This window comes from Lathyrus oleraceus, chromosome 2 (genome assembly GCF_024323335.1).
Source record: "Lathyrus oleraceus cultivar Zhongwan6 chromosome 2, CAAS_Psat_ZW6_1.0, whole genome shotgun sequence".
NCBI classification, from domain to species: Eukaryota; Viridiplantae; Streptophyta; class Magnoliopsida; order Fabales; family Fabaceae; genus Lathyrus; species Lathyrus oleraceus.
In genome coordinates, this window is record NC_066580.1 from 378,115,731 (window position 1) to 378,138,355 (window position 22,625).

Below are 22,625 nucleotides of genomic sequence, written 5' to 3' on the forward strand. Positions count from 1 at the left end.
GTGCCTAGCATGATTTACAGACACTCATTTCGGACTTAACAGTTGCTGATGCATGGCAATGTTTGCTTGAGCAATTTGAAGGCATGGAGAAGATTTTCCCCTCTATAGATCATCTTGCCCCAGCTGTTGGGTCTTTGAATAGGTTCACATTGACAAGAGTTTGGAAACAACTTACCATAACCTTGAGCTGGCTTGCCCCAATGTTTTAAGCCTTGAAGGGGTCATCGACTAACCTACTCTTAGAGTGGTAGACTTTTGATTGATCGACATTTTTATAATTGGACCCATTGAGCTATTGGTGGTAGCTCTCCTTAGTCTGTGTTTTGAAGAGATTTCCTTTTAATTAACTGACTCTTAAGGTGATTAGCTCGGATTGAATGATACTCAAAGTGATTTCCCTTGATTGAGTTCTTTCACCTGATAAAGTTCCTCAATTAACTGCATATTATTGGGATTTCTTTGATGTTAAATGCTAACTTGCAGTTAGAATAGTTCATTCAAAATGGTAATTTTAATGCAGTGTTTATGAATTTTTTTGAAATAAAAATCTTTTGATATCAACTTGGTGAAATACAATGAACGAGTCAATGATTAGAACACATAGTTGATCTAGCCATTCACAGTGTGAAAGATGGTATGATCAATACACATGATCAACAAAAATTGTTTGGATTCAGGTTAACACAACCTTGTTGTAGTATGGTTTTAAACCAATCCCTGTCTCCATTAGGTCTTTTAAGGGTTGTAACGTGGTCTAGATCACGGTTTTCGAAACAAAGGATATAAGGCTCAAAAAAATTAATTTTAACTCACCCATTTTTCTTGATGACCTACAATTCTATATTCAATTAATTCAACATACACATTCAAATCTCATGAGGGTTTGACAATGTAAGGGTAAAGATGAGGATTCAAGATGAATTTTTTCTTGAAATGGCAGTCACCTTATTTTGTTTTTGTCAAGGATTTTGGTGACCATTTTGATTCTTTCTATGGCGGTCACCTAACCTTGTTTTTGTTGAGGATTTGATGACATGTTTTTCTTTTTATTCCTAGTTTTGTCTGGGCCTCTTCTTTGAAGCTTTCGGTCCACTAGGATACCCTGATTTTTTCCTAAGTTGCTTTTTGTGGTGTTCGACTTAGCTGGCTTTTCTTTCTTTGTTTGACAGATTGTGACGACCTTATTAATAATCGGTGAGGATTAAAATCTATAATTTCTTTTGACTTTCATGACTTCTTTGACACATCAAGATGTGTGCGGAGGATATCATGTTGTTGATCCCTAAATGGGATATTTTCTCTTGCAATGTGAATGCATAGTCAGATTAACTGAAAAAACTACCATGCCCCTGGTTAAGTGATCGGTCACCATTTACACTTGATTTTCATCATCCATCCAACATTGAATCTTCAAGAATCGGTAACATTTTTCTCTTTATTTTAGTGATTTCTTAAGCTTATTGCATTTTATAAATTTCCGCTTGTTTTATGTTGCATTAGTAGTTCTTCTCTTTTTGTCGCATTTTATGCGTTTCTGTGTAGTACTGTTTGGTTTCCAGGTCAAATAACAAGTCTGAAAGGTGCGTACCGGAAGAATGGAGGTCAAAGACATCATGCAAAGCGAAAAAAGACAAAAACAGGGGGCTGACAAGGGCACCCGTGTCAGCTGACACGGCCCGTGTCAGCATGTGCAGAAAAGAGTTGAGGGAACCCAGAAAACAGGGGGCTGACACGGGTGCCCGTGTCAGCAAGGGTTGGAATTTGGACTTACAGTGAAGCCAACACGGGCAACCGTGTCACCTGACACGGCCCGTGTTGGCCATTTCGCCCCGTTTGCTGAATTTTTGTGTATTGACCTCTTTGTACGTCGGAGGGCAGTTTGTGTATTTCGTAATGTTTTTAGTTGTTTGGAAGCTATTTAGTCTGAATTTTGGCATAGAGAAAAGCACTGTTTTTGATCGTGGAAGAAAAGAGACAGAAAGAAGAAGCGAGCGTGCAAGGTGTTTAGAGGATAAGAGATCTTCTAGATCGGAAGAGATTGAAGATCAACGTTCATCAACAACAAATTATAATGTCTCTAACTTGTAATTTACTGTCTTTGAATATTATGAGAAGCTAAACCCCCCAATGCTAGGGGTGTCCCTGAATTGCTACTGTATGAATACTTTGTCTATGTTCTTATAATCATCGATGTTTTCTTAATTCAAATTATTATACAATGTTCTTAATGCTTTATTTTATCGGACAAATGAAACTCTAATCTCTGGTTAAGGTTTAGGTCGGACAAACCCAGGTTTAATCACTTAGGAATGAGGATCAAACCGTAGTCGCCGTTAATTCTTGATCAATTACATATTTCATAACAACAATTTGAATAACTAAGGAATTAGATTTGAAATTGACTGTTAATGGTTTTCGGCTAAGGAATTAGAGAAAACAATTCTTGAGAAACGGTTTTGAATTTTTAAAACATAGATGTTATATGATATGGAAGAAGTGTATTACAAAGCAATTCATACATCTGGCCCTAGCATGCTTTCTCATATCGGTTAAACAGTTTTTATACGCTCAATATTTTTTTTTTCCGTTCTTATTATTTTTGAAAACACTCATCAAACCCCATATGATCTTTTGTTCAATTGAATTATTATAAATATTGGTACTTACTACACAGTCCTCGAGATCGATACTCGGGATAACTCCCATTTTATTACTACATTGGTGCAAATATTACACTTGCTATTTTACCGATCAAGTTTTTGGCGCCGTTGCCGGGGACTGCCAAAGTATAAGTTAAAAAATAATTCAATTGGAATTTTGTTGCTCTGCAGCCAAAAAAATTATGTATTATTGTTTATTCTAATAATTGTCTAATCTGTGTATGCGAGGTAAGGCCTCAGCTGAATTTCTTTTTGACGCAGAACCAAAAAGATTATTGCGTGCAAGACGACGAAAAGCTAGGCTCGAACTTTCAGAAGCAACCCCTATTGTTTCTGAGTCTGAAAAAGAAGAAGCTGTTTCAGTTTATTCGGAAGACTCCGAAGCCGTTTCCGAACCAATGGCTGAAGCTCCACCACCTCCTACGGAAAGACTTCTGGGTGATTATGGAGGTGCAAATGCTCCTACTGGAAGGTTAACAATTATGAACCAACCGGTAAATGTTGATCATTTTCAGCTACACCCTTCAACGATTCGTCAACTCGAAAGGAGACCGTTCTCCGGAAAAATCAATGAAGATGCCAACAAGCATTTACAAAGATTTCTGACTATGACGACATCATTAAAAATTGAGGGACACTCAAAGGAAGCTAAAAAGTTGGTGATGTTTCTGTTTACACTGTCGGAAGATGCCGAAGAGTGGTTTTACTCTTTACCCGCGAGAAGCATAACAAATTGGCAACAAATGGAGACAACATTTTTGAATGAGTACTTCCCTGCTTCTGTGTATATCCGCAAGAGATATGATATTGTTAATTTCAAACAGAAGGAAGGAGAGTCACTCGGAGACGCTTGCAAGAGGGTGGGGATTGGAAAAGTGCAAGATACCAGAATGACACTTCAATTTGCTGACCATTATGTGAAGAGACCTTATGGAGTGGTGGAAGATGTTCTTGTGAAGATTGATAAGTTTGTATTTCTGGTAGACTTTGTGATCTTATAAATTCCGGAAGATGAAGAGATACCGCTCATTCTTGATAGACCATTTTTGGAGACCGGGAGATGTTTGATAGATATATAAGAGGGCACCATGACTCTAAAAGTTTATGACGAAGAGTTAAAAATTGATGTGCGTAACACCATGAAATACAAAGATGATGTGGCCACCAGTCAACACATAGAGGTAATTGATCAAATGGTTCTGAAAGAAAATCCTCTAGGTGAACAAAAATTGCCTTTGGAGAGAGTTCTAAGTCTATCAATTTCTGAAGACACTCAAGAATTTGATGAAAAGGAGAGGAAAGTGTTAACTATGATGGCAACACAACCACCCTTTAAGGGATCCCGATCACTCTGATGGGAAAACTTAAGGGAACCCTAGGTTGAGGAAAGGAAAGATGAGACCGAGAAAGTGGTTGAGCTGAAACAATTTCCTGAAAATCTCAAGTATGTCTTTTTAGATCCCGAAAGGAAATGCCCGACTATTATAAGCTCTAATCTAGAAGTTTCTCAAGAAGACAAGCTTGTCAAGGTTCTGAAGAAGCACAAAAATGCAATCGGATGGGTGATAGAATACTTGAAGGGAATCAGCCCTACGGTGTGTATGCATAAAATTCTCATGGAGGATGGTCATAAACAGTGGTGCAACCACAAAGAAGACTAAATCCTTCAATGAAGGAAGTGGTTAGGAAAGAGGTTGTTAAATTATTAGATGCTAAGTTAGTTTATCCCATATCTGATAGCTCTTGGGTGAGTCCTGTTCATGTGGTCCCGAAGAAAGGAGGGACTATAGTTATAAGGAATGAGAAAAATGAGTTACTCCCTACAAGGACGGTCACTGGGTGGAGTGTTTGCATCGATTACAGGAGGTTGAATTTGGCAACCAGAAAGGATCATTTTCCATTACCATTCATTGATCAGATGTTGGAAATGTTGGTAGGTCATGAGTACTATTGTTTCCTTGATGTATACTCTGGATACAATCAAATAGCGATTGCACCAGAAGATCAAGAGAAGACAGTTTTTACTTGCCCCTATGGTGTTTTTGCTTACAGAAGAATGCCATTCAGGTTATGTAATGCACCAGCCACATTTCAAAGATGCATGACTTCCATTTTTGCGGACATGCTCGAAAAGCATATGGAGGTCTTCATGGATGACTTCTCGGTATTTGGTTTTTCTTTTGATAATTGTTTAACTAACCTTTCCCTTGTGTTAGAAAGATGCCAACAGACCAATCTGATTCTCAACTGGGAGAAGTGTCACTTCATGGTGCGAGAAGGAATAGTATTGGGTCACAAAATCTCTCACAAAGGGATAGAAGTGGACCAAGCCAAGATTGAGGTAATAGAAAAGCTACCCCCTCCTATGAACGAAAAAGGTATAAAAAGTTTCTTAGGAGATGCGGGTTTCTATCGCAGGTTCATAAGAGATTTTTCCAAGATAGCTAAACCATTAACTACCCTGTTGGTTAAGGACAAGGCTTTCATTTTTGATAAAGAGTGTGTCTTTGCTTTTGAAACTATAAAAAATAAATTGGTGACGGCACCTATTATCATTGCCCTAGATTGGTCTCCTTTTGAGATCATGTGTGATGCGAGTGACATCGCAGTGGGAGCAGTTCTTGGGCAATGTAGAGATAAATTGTTACATGTTATATATTATGCTAGTCATGTTTTGAACCCTGCACAGATGAACTACGCGACTACCGAAAAGGAGTTGCTAGCTGTGGTATATGCCTTTGATAAATTCAGGCAATATCTGTTGGGTTCTAGAGTCATTGTTTATACTGACCATGCTTCTTTGAAGTATTTGTTTGCTAAGCAGGACTCTAAGCCAAGACTGTTGTGATGGATCCTACTCCTCTAAGAGTTTGATGTGGAAATTCGTGACAAAAGAGGGTGCGAAAATACTGTGGCAGATCACCTCTCTCAGATGTCCCCCATAGAGGAGAATGAGGAAAAGCGGCGAATAAAGGATGAGTTTGTTGATGAACACATCCTTGCGGCTATTGGAATGCCATGGTTCGCAGACTACGCGAACTATCTAGTAGGCGGGGTGATCCCTAGCAAATTTGACTCTAACCATAAGAAAAAGTTTGTGCATGGTTGCAAGTTTTACTTATGGGATGACCCATTCTTGTACAAGAAAGGAGTAGACGGGTTGGTCAAAAGATGTGTTCCCGAAGAAGAACAAAGGGATGTCCTGAAAGCTTGTCATGATTCTGACTATGGTGGACACTTTGGTGGTGATATAACCGCTGCCAAAGTCCTCCAGTCAGGCTTATACTGGCCGACACTTTTCAAAGATGCTCAGCAAGTAATCAAAGAGTGCGATAAGTGCCAAAGGATGGGAAACATCTCAAAAAGAAATCAGATGCCGCAAAACCCCATGCTGGAAGTTAAACTCTTCGATGTTTGGGGTATTGATTTTATGGGACCGTTTCCACCTTCATTTGGAAAGAATTACATTTTGGTGGCGGTGGATTATGTATCCAAGTGGGTAGAAGTAGTTTCTCTACCAACAAATGATGCAAAAGTGGTGGTCAAGTTTCTGAAAGAAAACATATTTGTCAGGTTTGGAGTGCCAAGAGCTCTAATAAGTGATGAAGGAACTCACTTCTTAAATCACCTAATGGAGAAGCTACTCTTGAAGTTTAATGTAAAACATCGGATAGCCACTCCATACCACCCGCAAACAAGTGGTCAAGTTGAAGTGTCAAATAGGCAGCTGAAACAAATCCTGGAGAAGACGGTTAACGCTTCTCACAAGGATTGGGCGAGTAAGCTTGATGATGCGCTTTGGGCATACCGAACTGCTTTCAAAACGCTGATTGGTATGTCCCCGTATGAATTGGTTTATGGTAAGGCATGTCACCTACCCTTGGAACTTGAACACAAAGCTTTGTGGGCTTCAAAATTCCTTAACTTGGATCTTGTGAAAGCAGGAGAATCCCAAATCCTTCATTCCATGAGTTAGAAGAATTTAGGAACCGGGCATATGAAAATGCAAAAATCTACAAAGATCAAACTAAGAAATGGCATGATAGAAGAATCAAAAGGAAGGAATTCTGGGAAGGACAAAGGGTACTATTGATTAATTCAAGGATGAAGTTGTTCTTTGGAAAACTGAGATCAAAATGGTCGGGTCCGTTTATGGTACACAAGGTATATCCCCATGGAGTAGTCGAAATAAAAAATCCATCCAATGGGGACATTTTTAAAGTGAATGGCCAAAGATTGAAGCCTTACAATATGGAGCAAGAAGTGGGCCAAATTGATGTTGTTCATCTTGTCTGATAAGATGCGCAACCATCGAGCCAAGCGACGTTAAACGAAGCGCTACGTGGGAGGCAACCCACGTTTTTGTATCTAATTATTCTCTTTGTTTGGTTGTGTGTTATTTACTTGCAGGTGTGAACAGTGTTTACTAGAGGAGTTAAAGATAGCGGTTGCAAAAAGTCTCTGAAAAATTCGAAGCAGAAGCCGAGCACAACTCAAGAAAGGAAAAGAAGGAAAATGAAAAATCAAGGGCCTGACACGGGCGCCCGTGTTAGCTGACACGGCCCGTGTCAGGAAGTGCCAAGGAGGTGTCAAAAATTGGGTTTCCAAGGGCCTGACACGGGTGCCCGTGTCAGGTGACACGGCCCGTGTCAGCCCTGCGTGGAATAAGCTGTTTCTCAGACAGACACGGCCCGTGTCCTTGAGGAGTTGTGCGCTGACACGGTCGTGTCAGCTAGTGCAGTGGTGATTTTTTTTTGAAATTTTGACCGTTGGAGCATGGGCCCACCATCGAATTTCACCAAATAAATCCACTTTATCACTCATTCTATCCTCATTAACCTCATCTCCTTCATATTCTCTCACCTCCATCTCTCTTTCTCTCAAAAATACCTAAAAACTCCATTTTTCTCACTTAAAGCTCCCTACTTTCACCTGATATCTCCATCTTTTCCCCATCCGTCTTCACAAAAGTTCTACCATTTTCCATCCTTGACCTTTCTACGGTAATATTTTTGCCTAATATCTCTTTTTGATTTCTTGTGTATTTTTGTTGTGTGCAGGTAAGAATATGTCTCGCCGAGTAGACAAAAGCAAAAATGTGGCAGAATCATCCCGTCCACGACAAAGGGCGAGAAGAACCCCGAATGAGCACGACATTGTGTTCGAGAACTTGGAGCACCATAAGAGGTATGCGGTTCATCTTAAAAGAAAATTAACCCCCATGAGGTACATGTGTAATGACAGTCTGCAGGAATTGGGATTGCAAGCTGAGGTTCACCGTATGTTCCACACCTTAGGGATGCTAGAATTCATGCAGCTAGAAGCGCCAACTTTCACGCGCATTACGCTTGAATTCCTGAGCACCATTGAATTTAAGCTGAAAAATAGGTGGAATGGAACGGAAAAAGAATACTACGGCACGTTGCAGTTTTGATTATTTAATACTGATATGGAATTGTCTGTGGATGAGTTAGGGAGTATCTTAAAACTCCCAATCGTAGGCCCTGGAACGGTGCCCGATACATTTGTCCCGGCAGAATTTTGGACCGATATAACATGTAACACTAAATATGTTTCCAAAGGGGCAAAGGCATCGGGTATCCATAACCCGTGTTTCAGGTACGCACAGAAGGCGTTGGTGTACACCATGTTTGGTCGCGGAGATAGCACCGGTGTCGCCACCCAAAGAGAGATGTTCTTTCTATACAGTATGGCATCACAAACTCCAATCAACGTTGCATCATTGGCAGCTGACTACTTAGGTAGAGTTGGTCGCGCTACTTCAGGCGACATTTCGGTTGGCGGTATGATTACACAGATTGCCGATCATTTTGGATTTGGTGCTGCACTGGATGACTCTCCACAGGTGCCAGGTAAAAACAAACTGGACATGGCCGCGTTGATCCAACAAGGCATGATTGCGGTAAAACAAGATTATTATTCTCTTATTTTCCAAAAAGTCCATGTCCTTGCTTTACCTGCTTACGATTTCATCAGTATTACTAACAAAGCCAACTGGCTTTATGACTGTCCCGACCTGGATGAGGGGGACGAAGATTTTTTTGACTCTTTGCCTGCAGATGAACCTATGGAAGGTGCACCGAGCACCGGAGTCGAACAACGCCGTCAAGGGACGGTTTTGGATGAGATGAACGCGATGATGCAACGCATGATGTTGCATTATCTGTACCCGCCCCCACCTCCATAGTAAACACTGTAAGTACCCCTCTTATCTTGACATTAAACATTGCGGACAATGTTTGGTTCAAGTGGGGGGGGGTTAATTGCTTTATATTTTTTTTTATTTTTTAGTTGTGTCTGTTGTGTTACTTTGTTTGTCGTTGTGTGGCTGTTTTTTTTTTAAGTTAGAGATGAAAGTGGATTATGCTGGAGAAATGATAGACTAGTGAACAGTGAGGGAAAGACGCAACCCCAGATTTGCTCCTGAGGCAACCTGGAAGGTGATACAGCTGAGAAACAAAATGTTGGATGCAACTTGGAAACTCTAGACCGAAAGAGGGAAAGGTAAGCCCAAGCTGAAAAAGAAGCTTCCTGTCATAAATAGTGGTTTGGAGTCTGCAAGCTTATCCAACATGGTGAGATTTCAACTTAACCAAACACAAAAGAGCGCATTCAGGTATGACTTTATCTCTCTAATTTTGCGTAAGTTATACTAATACAACACAATACAAAGACGCACACTGAGGCACGTTGTTTGTTTTCACCCTTTTAGCCTTTCTAGCCACCCATAATGTTGTATTCATCCGTTGTTAACCCCGTTGAGCCTGTACCCCCTCATTTGTGTAAACCGTCATGTTAACCATAAGCCAAACACTTCCTACCCTCGCTCGGCATGACTGTTGTAGTGTAAAATTTGTACAAAAAGATAAGTTTGGGGTGGTAATCCTTAGAAGAAATGTTGGAAAAAGGGCAAGTGCAAGAAAAAGAAAAGAAAAACTGTGTAGAAACATCCGCTTCTACCGAAAAAAAGAGAAAAGGAATGAAAAAAAATAGTGAAATGAAGTATAAGCATTTGCCTAGGTCATAGGCTCAGGCATTAATGTGATACTCTAAAGAAAAATTCGAGTGAAAAAGAGTCAAGATTGGACGACACCCCATAAAGTAATTCGTGCACAAAGAAAAACAACAACATGAATGCCGAGTTCTAAAACCTGTTGTCATCCATTTTCTTATCCACTCCCCCACCGTACCTGAGCCCCGTTACAACCCAGAAGACCTCTTAAAGTGTGTGAATTGTGTTTGTGTAGTTGCCGTAGAATTTATTCAAAAAGTGAGAGTTGATATTGCATACCTTAATATCTTGAGTGCTAAACACCTTAACCCCGAGAGATTTGGTGAGTAGTGTGAAGAAGTTTGCAGGTAAAAGAACACTCTGAAATGATAAGGCAGTGGAGAAGTTCGAATGGGTAAACCAGAAGCTTAATCGGGAAGGAGAAAGATAGGTTGCGAATAACATCAACTGTGTTGTGGAGAGAATATAATCCATGGTTGACCTCCGCGTTGTCTCTTACATCACTTGAGGACAAGCAATGAGATAAGTTTGGGGTTGTGATCAGTCACCATTTACACTTAGTTTTCATCATCCATCCAACATTTATTCTTCAAGAATCGGTAACATTTTGCTCTTTATTTTAGTGATTTCTTAATCTTATTGCATTTTATAAATTTCTGCTTGTTTTATGTTGCATTAGTAGTTCTTTTCTTTTTGTCGCATTTTATGCGTTTCTGTGTAGTACTGTTTGGTTTCCAGGTCAAATAATAAGTCCGAAAGGTGCATACCAGAATAATGGAGGTCAAATACATCATGCAAAGCGAAAAAATACAAAAACAGGGGGCTGACACGGGCACCCGTGTCAGCTGACATGACCGATGTCAGCTGACACGACCGGTGTCAGTTGACACGGCTCGTGTCAGCATGTGCAAAAAAGAGTTGAGGGAACCCAGAAAATAGGGGGCTGCCACGGGTGCCCGTGTCAGTAAGGGTTGGAATTTGGACTTACAGTGAAGCCAACACGGGCAGCCGTGTCACCTGACACGACCCGTGTTGGCCATTTCGCCCCGGTTGCTGATTTTTTGTGTATTGACCCCTTTGTACGTCCGGAGAGCAGTTTGGGTATTTCGCAATGTTTTTAGTTGTTTGGAAGCTAGTTAGTCTGAATTTTGGCATAGAGAAAAGCACTTTTTTATCGTGGAAGAAAAGAGACAGAAAGAAGAAGCGAGCGTGCAAGGTGTTTAGAGGATAAGAGATCTTCAAGATCGGAAGAGATTGAAGATCAACCTTCATCAACAACAAATTGTAATGTCTCTAACTTGCAATTTACTGTCTTTGAATATTATGAGAAGCTAAACCCCCCAATGCTAGGGGGTGTCCCTGAATTGCTACTGTATGAATACTTTGTCCATGTTCTTATTATCATCGATGTTTTCTTAATTCAAATTATTATACAATGTTCTTAATGCTTTATTTTATAGGACAAATGAAACTCTAATCTCTGGTTAAGGTTTAGGTCGGACAAACCCAGGTTTAATCACTTAGGAATGAGGATCAAACCGTAGTCGCCGTTAATTCTTGATCAATTACATATTTCATAACAGCAATTTGAATAACTAAGGAATTAGATTTGAAATTGACTGTTAATGGTTTTCGGCTAAGGAATTAGAGAAAACAATTCTTGAGAAATGGTTTTGAATTATTACAACATAGATGTTATATGATATGGAAGAAGTGTATTACAAAGCAATTCATACATCTGGCCCTAACATGCTTTCTCATATCGGTTAAACAGTTTTTATACGCTTAATATTTTTATTTTTTTTCCGTTCTTATTATTTTTGAAAACACTCATCAAACCCCATATGATCTTTTGTTCAATTTAATTATTATAAATATTGGTACTTACTGCGCAGTCCTCGAGATCTATACTCGGGATAACTCCCATTTTATTACTACATTGGTGCAAATAGTACACTTGCTATTTTACCGATCATTAAGATTAATGGTTTTTAATTTCGAAAGAAAAACCAACTTCTAGGTTCAAAGTGGTTTACTAGGGATTAAATCCTTATCTCTTTGGTGTTTGAGAATTTGAAACAATGCCTTACATCATCGACAAAGTTTTCTTTGAAAGCATACCACAACAATTTCGGGTATTTCGTTTTCATCGTCATGCCTCCAATCTTTTCTTAAACAAAAGTTTGATAAAGATAAGTGAATAAGAGAAGTATTTTTTTTTATATAAAAAATAAAAATGAGTGAATACGAATGGATTAATTCAAAAGATGCATAAACATTTCATTAATCTTACCATTAACAATACACAAATTTAAAAGCAAACAAAGTGCTTAACATGCAAAGAAATTACAAATGCAAAATATTAAATGATCAACAACATCAAGGATGCGCTTTCTTGTATGATACACTAGTTTAAATATGGACTTCCTGAAGTCTTTGTGTTGCTTCGGGTGAAAGGTTGGTGTTCATCAACAGGTCTCCTTCTTGAAAGGCTATGTACTTGTCGATCAACTTTTGTACTCTAGCTTTGAAGGCCTTAAAGTCCTCGGTCGAGTGTCCTACTGATCCGACATGATATCCACATTGCACATTTGGGTTATACCCAGGTGGGAAAGATCGTGGAAACAACTTAAGAGAACTAGGAACCACTAGTGAGCTTTGAATTGGCGGTTCAAAAAGTTGACTGTATGTCATAGGAATTGGACTAATCAGAGCATTCTTTTTTCTAGGTTGTTTCGAGGCATAGGTTAATTTAATGTTGTTTATGATATCTTCGGCCTAGGGCTCATTAACTTTAATGAGGATCAACCCATAGTTGCTGGCACTGAAGATTGGAAGGTAGTGGTTGTTGGCATGGAACTCTAGGCATTGTTGGTTGCTCATTTTTAGCCATTTGAAGGGTAAGGTCATCAATCTTGTCAAGACCGACACAAAGATCTTCGAGGTCTTTTCATTCAACCTCATCGCCGGATGCAACCCTTTCTGATCTATCCCCCACTTCTTTTTTGCTTTCGTTGACGTGGGTTATGGAATTGGAGATCCATGGTGGTATCTCATTGCTTTCGCAAGGAAACAACAATATCTTATTTTCCAAATCCTCGTCCTTTTCCTTGTAGTAAAATACCTTAAAAGGTTTTAGAGGTCCCTTTCCTTTTTCATTATATGGATCAAATATCAAGACACTTGCACTTGAGCCTTCTTTCTTGAGAGCTAGTGACCTTATATGGAGTAACCTTTGCAATTTGAGCATAAAACTCTATTATTCCTCGATAGAGTGCCCCAATGTTCCAGTATGGTATCTGCACTCGATCTTTAGATGGTCTTCTTTAAAGACCAGGCTATTGTCATTGATCAGATCTTGCACCAGAGCTTTCAACGCTAAAAAAGTATTCAAGTCATGTCCCACTGCCCCTTTATGGAATTTGCATGTTGTATTTGGTTTATACCATGGAGGATAATGTGTTTGCATAGGCGTGAGAGCCTTATTAGTTACTAATTCATTCTAAATCAGTTGTGGATAGAGCTTATTATACGATGCATGAATCGAGTCGTAGTGAGCTTTGTTCCCTTATTCTAATTTTGAGTTTTGTTCTGACTCCGACTATGGTGATTTTGAGGAGGAACAGACAGAGGATGTTGATGCACTGATTTGGAAGGAAAAGGCTAAGGATGACATCTAGGGGAGGACCATATGCCGATAAATGAGGGGTTACCACATGGGACTGCCCTTGACTAGGGGTAACTCTGGATGGACATAGAGCAATAGCCCCATCTACTGCAATAATGGTTATGGGATGACATTATTTTCTTAATAAGGCTTGTAGGATTTCCAGGATCCATCCCAATCGACCTTTTATCTGATTGAGCTCATCTTTCGATGCTTTTTTACTTCTCATTAGTTTGTCCATCTCCTCTTGAGACATGGTTTATGTTTTAAACATGTGTCAGCGGATAAGCTAGTTGTGAGGGTAGACAAAGACCAGAATGAGTTTTTATTTGACGACATGCATGCATGCTGATGAATGCAAATGCATGGGATTTTTTATTTTTTTATGCAAAAATAATACAATGCCATGTTATGCAATTGCGAAGAGGTTAAAGGTTTCCAACAGTCTAAAAGGTAGGCTTCCTATGAAAGGTTCTATTTATTTTCTACCCAACCTCGAATGGGATAACTCTAGGGTTGCATTTTTTTGAGTCAATTTAAAGTCATGGACTTGTCATAAACTTCCACGCAATGGTAGGATATCCACATCATGAGGAAGTGTCCAAACAAGTTTACTTTAAGTAGGGTTTTCGTATTGTGCCAACATATGTAAACCCCTCGCATCAATAAACACCATGTACTTGTAAAAACGGTTCTTCAGCTCTAGAAACGGTTCCTAGAGTCACAGACCTTATTGAAACTTCAACACAATGGTGGGCTAACCACATCATGAGGAAGATTCTAAATAGGTATACTCTAGATGGAGTCTTCGTATCATTCCAACAAGGTGTAAACCCCTCGATCCAATACTATGTGACCTCCGACCCTAATAACATGTTTTTTAGTTTAGGTAAAGTTCATAGAGTCACAACCCTTATTCGAAATTTCAATGCAATAGTGGGCTAGCCACATCATGGTGAAACTCTAAAACGGATCTACTCAATGTGGGGTCTTCGTATTGTTTTAATGAGGTGTAAACTCATCATCGGTTCAAAACTACACAACCTCATATTCTATTCTTCTCGAAGCTTAGGGTAAGCTTTATCTCAAAACAAATCCCAATCCCATAGAGGCATGTATACAAAAATGAATGCAATAACAAGGAACGATAATAGGTAAGCGAAAAAAGACAAGAAGAAAACAAGGAAAAACTAACAAACAACGCAAAACAGAATACGACCAGGCAAAATACGCGGAATGTTCACGAAATTGGACTAACAGAGTTGCCACCTAACTTTATTTATTCCCAAAAAGGGAAAAGGAAAATATCGATAAAACCTCTAAAATAACGACAAAGATATGGTCATCACAACCAAATTGGGTTCAGGATTCGATTACGCAAGGTGAAGGTATCAACACCGCTCATGTACGTTGTACCCAACGAGAACCATTTAGTTAGTTTTACGTTAAATGTTAGCTTAAAAATGTCTGTTTCCTCAAGTTATTAAAAGCTTAAGAGAATAAGAAAGGGGTCACAAAAAGTGTTTTATTAATGTGTCTTACAAGATTGCGGGTCTTGCTCATACGTATCTCTGGGTGTGATGCAGAACTCAAGGATATGTAGTTATGGGTAGAAAATGTTTGTTTGTTGGTCGATTTTAGCAAAATATATTTTGTCACAACGGACGAAAAATATTGCTTACCGAAAACATTTAAAGGAGTGGATATTTGCATTACACCGAATGGATTTCTACATATCAACATTGGCGGAAAAATGTCACTTATCTCACTCACACATATGTGTATGAGGCGTTATTTTGCATCGTCTCAAGATGAAACATATTTCATGTAAAAAAGAGTTTTAAGGTTATGTCAAGAGGAAAAATGGTTTGGATATGTTGAATTATTTTTAGGCAAACGACGAATAATCGAGTGATGAAGCGTAAGCCAACCATTCGATTATTCGAGGAGCAGGAAAATGTAAACCTCTCATTCCTTTTTCATCCAAGTTTTTTTTTGATAAAATTATTAGCGGAAGACGAATACACTAGGAATATAGCGTAAGCCAACCATTCGACCATTCGAGGAGCAGGAAAGTGTAAACCTATCATTCCTTTTTTGTCCAAGTTTAATTTAAGTGTTTTATTCGGATGACAAAAGATCGAAAAATATGGCGTAAGTCAATCATTCGATCATTTGAGGAGAAGGAAATGTAAACCTCTCATTCCCTTTTTGACCGGTTTTTATTAAGAAAAAGGTTTTAAGCGCTTCGGATAAGCGGAAAAGAAAAACTCGATATTGATCGAGGGTTTATCGCGTTAGTGAAAAATGATTTGACTTAGTTTTGAAAATGATTTGAATTTGGTCGAAGAAAAATTAAAAGAGTGAGAATAGTAATGCAAGATTGCAAATTTGCCTCGCGAATGGCGCAAATTCTAGCATAGTGACACGAACTCTAGCGCGAGGCGTAATTTAACGCCACAAACTAATTCGAAACACAATATTATACAAAGTAAGAAACAAAGTAAGAGGATAAAATTTCATACAACATATTTATAACACACATTCATCACAATTGAATCAAAAAAGTAAAGAACATTGAAGTGCACAAATCAAGATCATAACGCGAGGACACGAATCGATGTCGTGTAATGCAAAGACGTGCAATGCAAAGCTACCATAAGTAGGATTCAAAATCGATTTAAATGTAACGACGTTGGATCACTATATCTCAATACAAATCAAATTTCAAATTGCTAACGCATAATGAACTCATCACAAGTAAAATTGAAACGCAACAAAATATAACATCATGAAAGCAAAAGTCACATGCCGAAGCGCGAAGTGGTAAAAAGCAAAAATGAGGATTGTCGCTATGTTAAACTATCAGAAGCGCACATGAAATTGAATCAAAGTGTAACGACAACCAAATAAAAAATGTTACACGCCAATCAATATAATTTCAACAAAATTCTAACTCTTAACGTGATCAGTGCAAACGATTCGAAATACGTAAGAAAAACCAACGTAAATAAGCGAAAACATAAAGAAAATGAAACTTAACATGTAGGGGCATAACGTAACATAACTTAAAGTTAACGTGCACGGATTATAGAATAACGCAACTAATGGTAAGGAATGAAACACTAGACGTAAACAAAGACATATGCATGTATTGACATGTTATTAATATATCACCAAAATTTTGGTAGAATAACAACATATATATCATGTCGAATCCGCGAATTGTATCTGATTTCAAACACATTAACTTAAAAACACTGTAACAACAGCACAATCACAACATATTTAGATTCATACAAAGTTTATTTCTGCATCCAAACAAAAATCCAGCAACAATGCAGCGAAATAACTTAAACAAATCAGAATCGAAACACACAATAATACCAAATGGTTCAGCATAACACAAACGCAAAATAATACTCGGAACCAAAAATTTACCCAAAACGGGACTATAGATGTTGTTGATTTGTTGTTATTGCAAGTACAAGGGGTAGAATGTCGCCGAAGATGTTTGACGGTGGTTGTGAGTTTGTCAGAGTAGTTGTGAAGCTTGTTACTGGCATGGAAGTTTATTGTAGTTTCTACGTATGGTGAGTGAAAATAAATGTAGTTGGTGGTTCACGTGTTGATGAAGGTGAGAACGTACTAATGGCGGTTATCAGAGAGAGTTGCGGCGGATGAGAAAGGTTTGCATTTGGGTTGAATTGTGGAGGAAGGGGTTGCAGAAGGTTGTTATGGTGGTAGTTGGTCGGTTTTTGTAGTGGTTAGTGGGTTTTAAGGAGTATTGGTTGGTCGAAAAATTTGTTAAGTCATGAGTGTTTTGATAGTGGCCTTAGTGTTGGAGAGTGTGGTAGCAGACAATTATGGTTGTTGTGTGAGCTTGACCGACGATGATAGTGTAGGTGATGCGGATGAGTCATGTTGGTTGTTGTGGTCCGCCGAACGGGAAGCGTGGAGGCGAGAGTGATTAAGAGTGGAAGAAGAAGAGGAAAATGGCGAAGAAAAAGAGAAAATCTTGGAAAATGTTAGTTCTGAATTTTTTCTATAGAGTCACCACCTTTCTTTTTATTAGTTGCTTTTTTATTTTTGAAAAAAACAATGAGATATTTTTTGGTCAGCTGGCGCCACGTGAGTGTGTAGTCATTGGTCTTATTCTTATCTTCCAACAATTTATTATTTATGTTAGTTATTAGGGTTCTATTATTTTTTAATTCCACAAGTACCCCTCCTAAATGCTTTAGTAATTAAAAGAAAATTAATAAAATAAAATGCAATAAAATCACAATTTTTTAACAAATCCAAATAAAATAAAATCGAATGTTTCTCCGATTCTATTTATTTTAGTTTGTCATTTTGATTAAAAAATAAAAATAAAAGGAATAAAAATAAATAAAAATCGGGCGTGAAAATGCGCGAAAAATAAAATGAATGCATTACAATGATCTACGCAAAATAAGCTCTGGAAAACAGACTGATAAAGATCAAATTTTGTAGTAAAAAATGTCTGGTTGAAAAGGCTCGGGCTGATCGAAATGCGAACATAAATGATAATGAAAAAATAAAACAAGCATGTCAGATTAAACTACGCAGATCGTAGGTCAATAAAACTGACAGCAGGAAGCCTGATCTTGAAAATTTGTGCCCACTAAGTTTACGGACATTTGAAAAAATATTCAATTTGTCTGTCTGTAAAACCAAAATCTCATTCAGGTAGACTTTTTAAGCATTATGCGTAAAGAAATACATGTTATGATATTGATTTATGATTAATGTATTGATTTATTGGTTCGGGGGAAAATTAGGGTATGACATCAACTACTTGTACTCAACCTTCAGATAGATTAGGTAGTAAGATTTGAGCCAAATAATTTCATTATTCACTTTTTTTTCTTATGAGAGTATACATACATTAGTCATTTTCTAGAATTTATATTATTTCAACTTAGTCTATTGGCATGATGTATACACATTGAGACAATTGTTTGTGAAAACTTTGAGCCTTCTTAAGTCAACTTGAATTAAAATCATTATATCCCTTGCTAACCATTTTGCACCTTAACCATTATTTTGGTGACAAAACTTGTTATATAGTCATTTGAATTGAAATATTAAATATTTTCACTCTCTTTGGAGTTAGGTAGAAAAATTTATTTTCCTTGTCTGACGCAAAAGAATAAGTTTGGGGTTGCTCTTGAAAGTTAGAAATCTTTAAGTTTGGGGTTGGGGTACTAGAGAAAGAAAAAGAAAAGGAAAAATAAGAAGTTAAAAATGACTTCTTCAAAAAAATATGAAAAAGAAAAAGAAAAACAAATGACGAATAAGACCAACAAATTGAATTCTCTAAAACCGACTGGCCATAAAAAATAGTGACATGAAGAGAAACATGTAACATAAGGAAAACTAGATACTTAATTCCAAAGGTTTAAGCCTAATATCCCAAAATATTCTACCATGAAATAAGTCACGTTACAACCGTAAAAATACCTCAAAAGTGTGTGTTTAAATATGACTTTGATAGAAACTTTACAAACTCATTTTTAAATGCTTATGTACGTTGGTTGTGTGATTACCTTGTCAAATTGAGTGAATAAAAGTTAGTTCAGAGATAGGTTAAGTACTTGTATGATTGGAAGAACTTTTCTGAAGTAATTAGATTGAAGAAGGGAGAAAGCGTGTCGATCAAAAGAGGAAATATGACATTTATTGGTAAGGGTAAGCATTTTGATTATGATGGAATATTCAGTGTGCAAGCATGTTACTTGAGGACAACAACATAGTAAGTTTGGGGTTATGATGACACTCAGTCATTGCATAATATATTCAATAACTTTTGGACAAATAGGTGGAATAATAAGCAAAAGCCAAGTTAAAATATGGAAGAAATGAGCAAAAATAACAAAGAGGATGAAATTTGGGACTTAGAGAAAATTTGAAGAAAACAAAATACATTTTCCCTTTGTTTTTCTCACGGCGCGATGCTGACATCATGGGCGCGATGACGTCACATTGTTTTCGTGATGGATACAATCGCGAAGGCGATGTTGCGCTTTCCGGACACACTTTTAGCAGCTTTAAAAGGAGATCTTTGTTACTTTTTTAGGGTTCCAAAATTGAGATAGAAAGTGATAGTCAGAAGCTTTGGAGCATAAATTTAGAGAGCATTGGAGAATATAGTTTCCATTGATTTCAATGATGACTTCTTATCAACTCATGGTAATTGTTATTGTCATTATAAGTTGCTAAGTTATTTTAGATTAGGTCTTTTGAGACGAACCTAATAGTACTTTGTTGGATCATATAATTATTTGATATTATTTGAATTTTTATGCTATAATCATTATTTATTTGTTCTTGTGCTTAATGTTGTTTGTGTATTTATGAACGCGCAAATTGATATCAGATGAGTGGGGTTTATTGTCTGTAAGTCTGTCAATCTGAATTAGCACAATTATTTGACTTAGTAATTAAATATAAGTTGTGGCTTTTGAATTAACGAACTTAGTAACGTTAGGTTTAACTCTGAATTGACTTAAGGAATTAAGGAATTATTGTGTCAATTAGTGAGTTATACACCAAGGAATTTGGTGCAACAGTCTTTTTAATTCGTCGTGAGAGTATAACTTAATTGTATTTATTTGATACACAATTCATCATCAGGTATAATTAGGGGATTCGATAAAAAGATGTAATCGCCTTTATGTATCAAACTTTATTCTATTAATTTTTTCGTTCTTATTTTCGCAACAAATCTCTATTGAAATCCCCCCGTTATTTAGTTTAAATCACATTGTTATTTTCTTGTTTTAATTCGCAATCTCTGTTAAGACGAATATTTCATTACTTCAACGAGACTGATACACTTACTAGTTAAGTCCATGAATGATCCAATATACTAAATTTGGATTGTGGAGGACTTATGCGGTTATGATCTATGAGTTCATATAGGTGTATGAGATAATATGTCATTGTCTTTATAGTGTACGGGATGAATTACGTCCCATTGTCCTTCAGGATGTCGAGTTTCTTGGGTATTCGTATGAGTTCCTTAACCGATAAAGATAGTAGGGTATAAGTATAGTAATTGTTCTTAGAATGAACTTATAGTTATAGTGAAAATCACTTAGCACCCCTGATTAGTGGATGCTTAGTGTATCTTATTTGTTTTGTTATTTTTGATTGAGTATGTAATTTTGATGTATTAATACCAATACTTTATATGGATATTCTTGATTATTATATTCTATACGTGATATTATAGTTTTATAGATATTCTTGATTATTCTATTCTATAAGTGATATTATAGTTTTTGTCCTTATATATATATATATATATATATATATATATATATATATATATATATATATATATATATATATATATATATATATATATATATATATATATATATATATATATATATATATATATATATACCATTAAAAAAATACAAAATACCAATAATTCCGATCATGTTATTATTTTCCATCAAACTACTTCTCCATTATAAAAGTCAATCTAATACAAGTTATTTCATATGTATCCTGCAAATTGACACAAGTTTATTTTCCACAGCACACAAGAAAATGAAGTTGTATAATCAAGCAATAACATGAAAACTTATATGATTTTCTTTTTTTCGAAAAAGGTCTTCAAGTGCCATAGTTGTAATCCTGCTACGGATAAACATACAAAAAATGAAACAAAATTCAACACGAATATCCGATTATCAGTTATCCAATTGAGTTCAGTCATTTCTGTATTTCTGAAAAAGAAGAAAAAAGACAAATTAAAATGAAATCCATATATATAAAAATTGAATTAAAAATAGACAAACAAATGTACGTTCATACCGTTCAAGAAGATAAGACATCTCCTCTTTAATGGCCAAGGCAGTTTCATGCATCATTTGTACCTCAAATGCCATCGACTGTGAGATGTTAGACACATTTAAAATTACTAATGATTTTTCATTGTAATATTTTTGTAAGTCAAACTTTACAGTAAAAATATTAGAGAAACTTACAACAACATCACTTTTCTTTGCAATATTCTTGTGGTGACCCTTTGCTGCTGCAACTCCAGTTCTGCACTCAAAATCAACAGAGAATGTTGCTTGGCGATCCTCAGTTGTATCCATAAAACATATTGCATACTGACCAATTTGATATGCCGTAAATCCAAACTGTCCAGCTTGAACATGCTCTGCCAGATGATACGGGTAAACACCTTTGGGCGGAAAAACCTAATCAACATAATTTTTTTAAAACATATAGTATAATCTAATAATCGAATTGACTGATACAAAATGGTTTGTGAATCAATAATTCAATATACCTGAACTGTCATAGTGTGGTTAGCGGGGTCCTGGTTGGAATTTACGATTGAGTAGTTACCAATTACCATTGAATTGATCTTTGTTATCTCTTCGGAGAAGCATCTTCCTGCTTTATCAGGTGGTAAATCAAATCTCATGGGTTGAACTGAATATGAAAACAGTGCGACAGATACCAGAAATAGAAGAAAAAGTGAATAGGAATGTTGTGTGTTTAGTACAAACATATTCATGGTTGGTGTGAAATGAGAAGAAAGTGAAAGAATATATAAAACCCTTTGCAAACTACTACGTTTGTTATAATTTATTAATATACATTGCTAATTGGTCTTTGAATATGAAATATTATTTTATTTTTGAGTGGTAATTTAGTAAAGATTATATACAAATTAACATATTAGTTACACTATAATTATGTATAATATTTGAGAAAAACGAAAAAGAGTACATATGGATAGAGATGATTAGTATTATAAATAAAAATAACAATTAAAAAGAAGCATATATTGACTTGGTCTTATAAAAAGTAATAAAGACATTCGTTTAAACTTAAATAATATAAATATATATTTTGAATAACATAAAAGTAATTTCATATTATTTCTTTATTGATATTTCTTTTCTATATTTGTATGCTTTTAATAAATAAAAAATTAAATTTATATCAAGAAAAAAATGAATATGCATTGATAATGATAATTTAAAATAATTTTACACCGTGAACCAACAAGGGATGAGTATCCCGTCAAATTACATTTTTAAAATATTATCATAATATGACATAATGTTATAACTCTATTGAATAATGGTATAAAACTAATTTATATCGATCAATATTGTCCTATTTTAAATCTCTTATATCAATTAATAGATAGAATTTATTATTGAAATTTTTTATTTTTTATTTTATAATTTTGTTAATAATTTTT

The 22,625-nt window shown here is 36.4% G+C and overlaps 1 protein-coding gene across 1 annotated transcript; it reads right to left on the minus strand.

Moving 5' to 3' along the window:
• Positions 1–20,816: 20,816 nt before the first annotated feature.
• On the minus strand, positions 20,817–22,004 carry LOC127121451 (transmembrane emp24 domain-containing protein p24delta8). Its single transcript, XM_051051938.1, has 4 exons — positions 21,699–22,004; positions 21,388–21,606; positions 21,215–21,291; positions 20,817–21,126 (listed from the first exon to the last, which is right to left on the minus strand). Exons 1-4 carry the CDS (start codon positions 21,927–21,929, stop codon positions 20,982–20,984), a joined length of 672 nt encoding a protein of 223 aa, XP_050907895.1. The 5' UTR covers positions 21,930–22,004; the 3' UTR covers positions 20,817–20,981.
• Positions 22,005–22,625: the final 621 nt, after the last annotated feature.

Coding starts and splice junctions, on each gene's coding strand:
- LOC127121451 (XM_051051938.1), bottom strand. CDS start 21,929: ATGAATATGTTTGTACTAAACACACAACATTCCTATTCACTTTTTCTT. Junction 21,292..21,387: donor CAAAGAAAAGTGATGTTGTT/GTAAGTTTCTCT, acceptor AACATCTCACAG/TCGATGGCATTTGAGGTACA. Junction 21,127..21,214: donor ATGTCTTATCTTCTTGAACG/GTATGAACGTAC, acceptor CTTCTTTTTCAG/AAATACAGAAATGACTGAAC.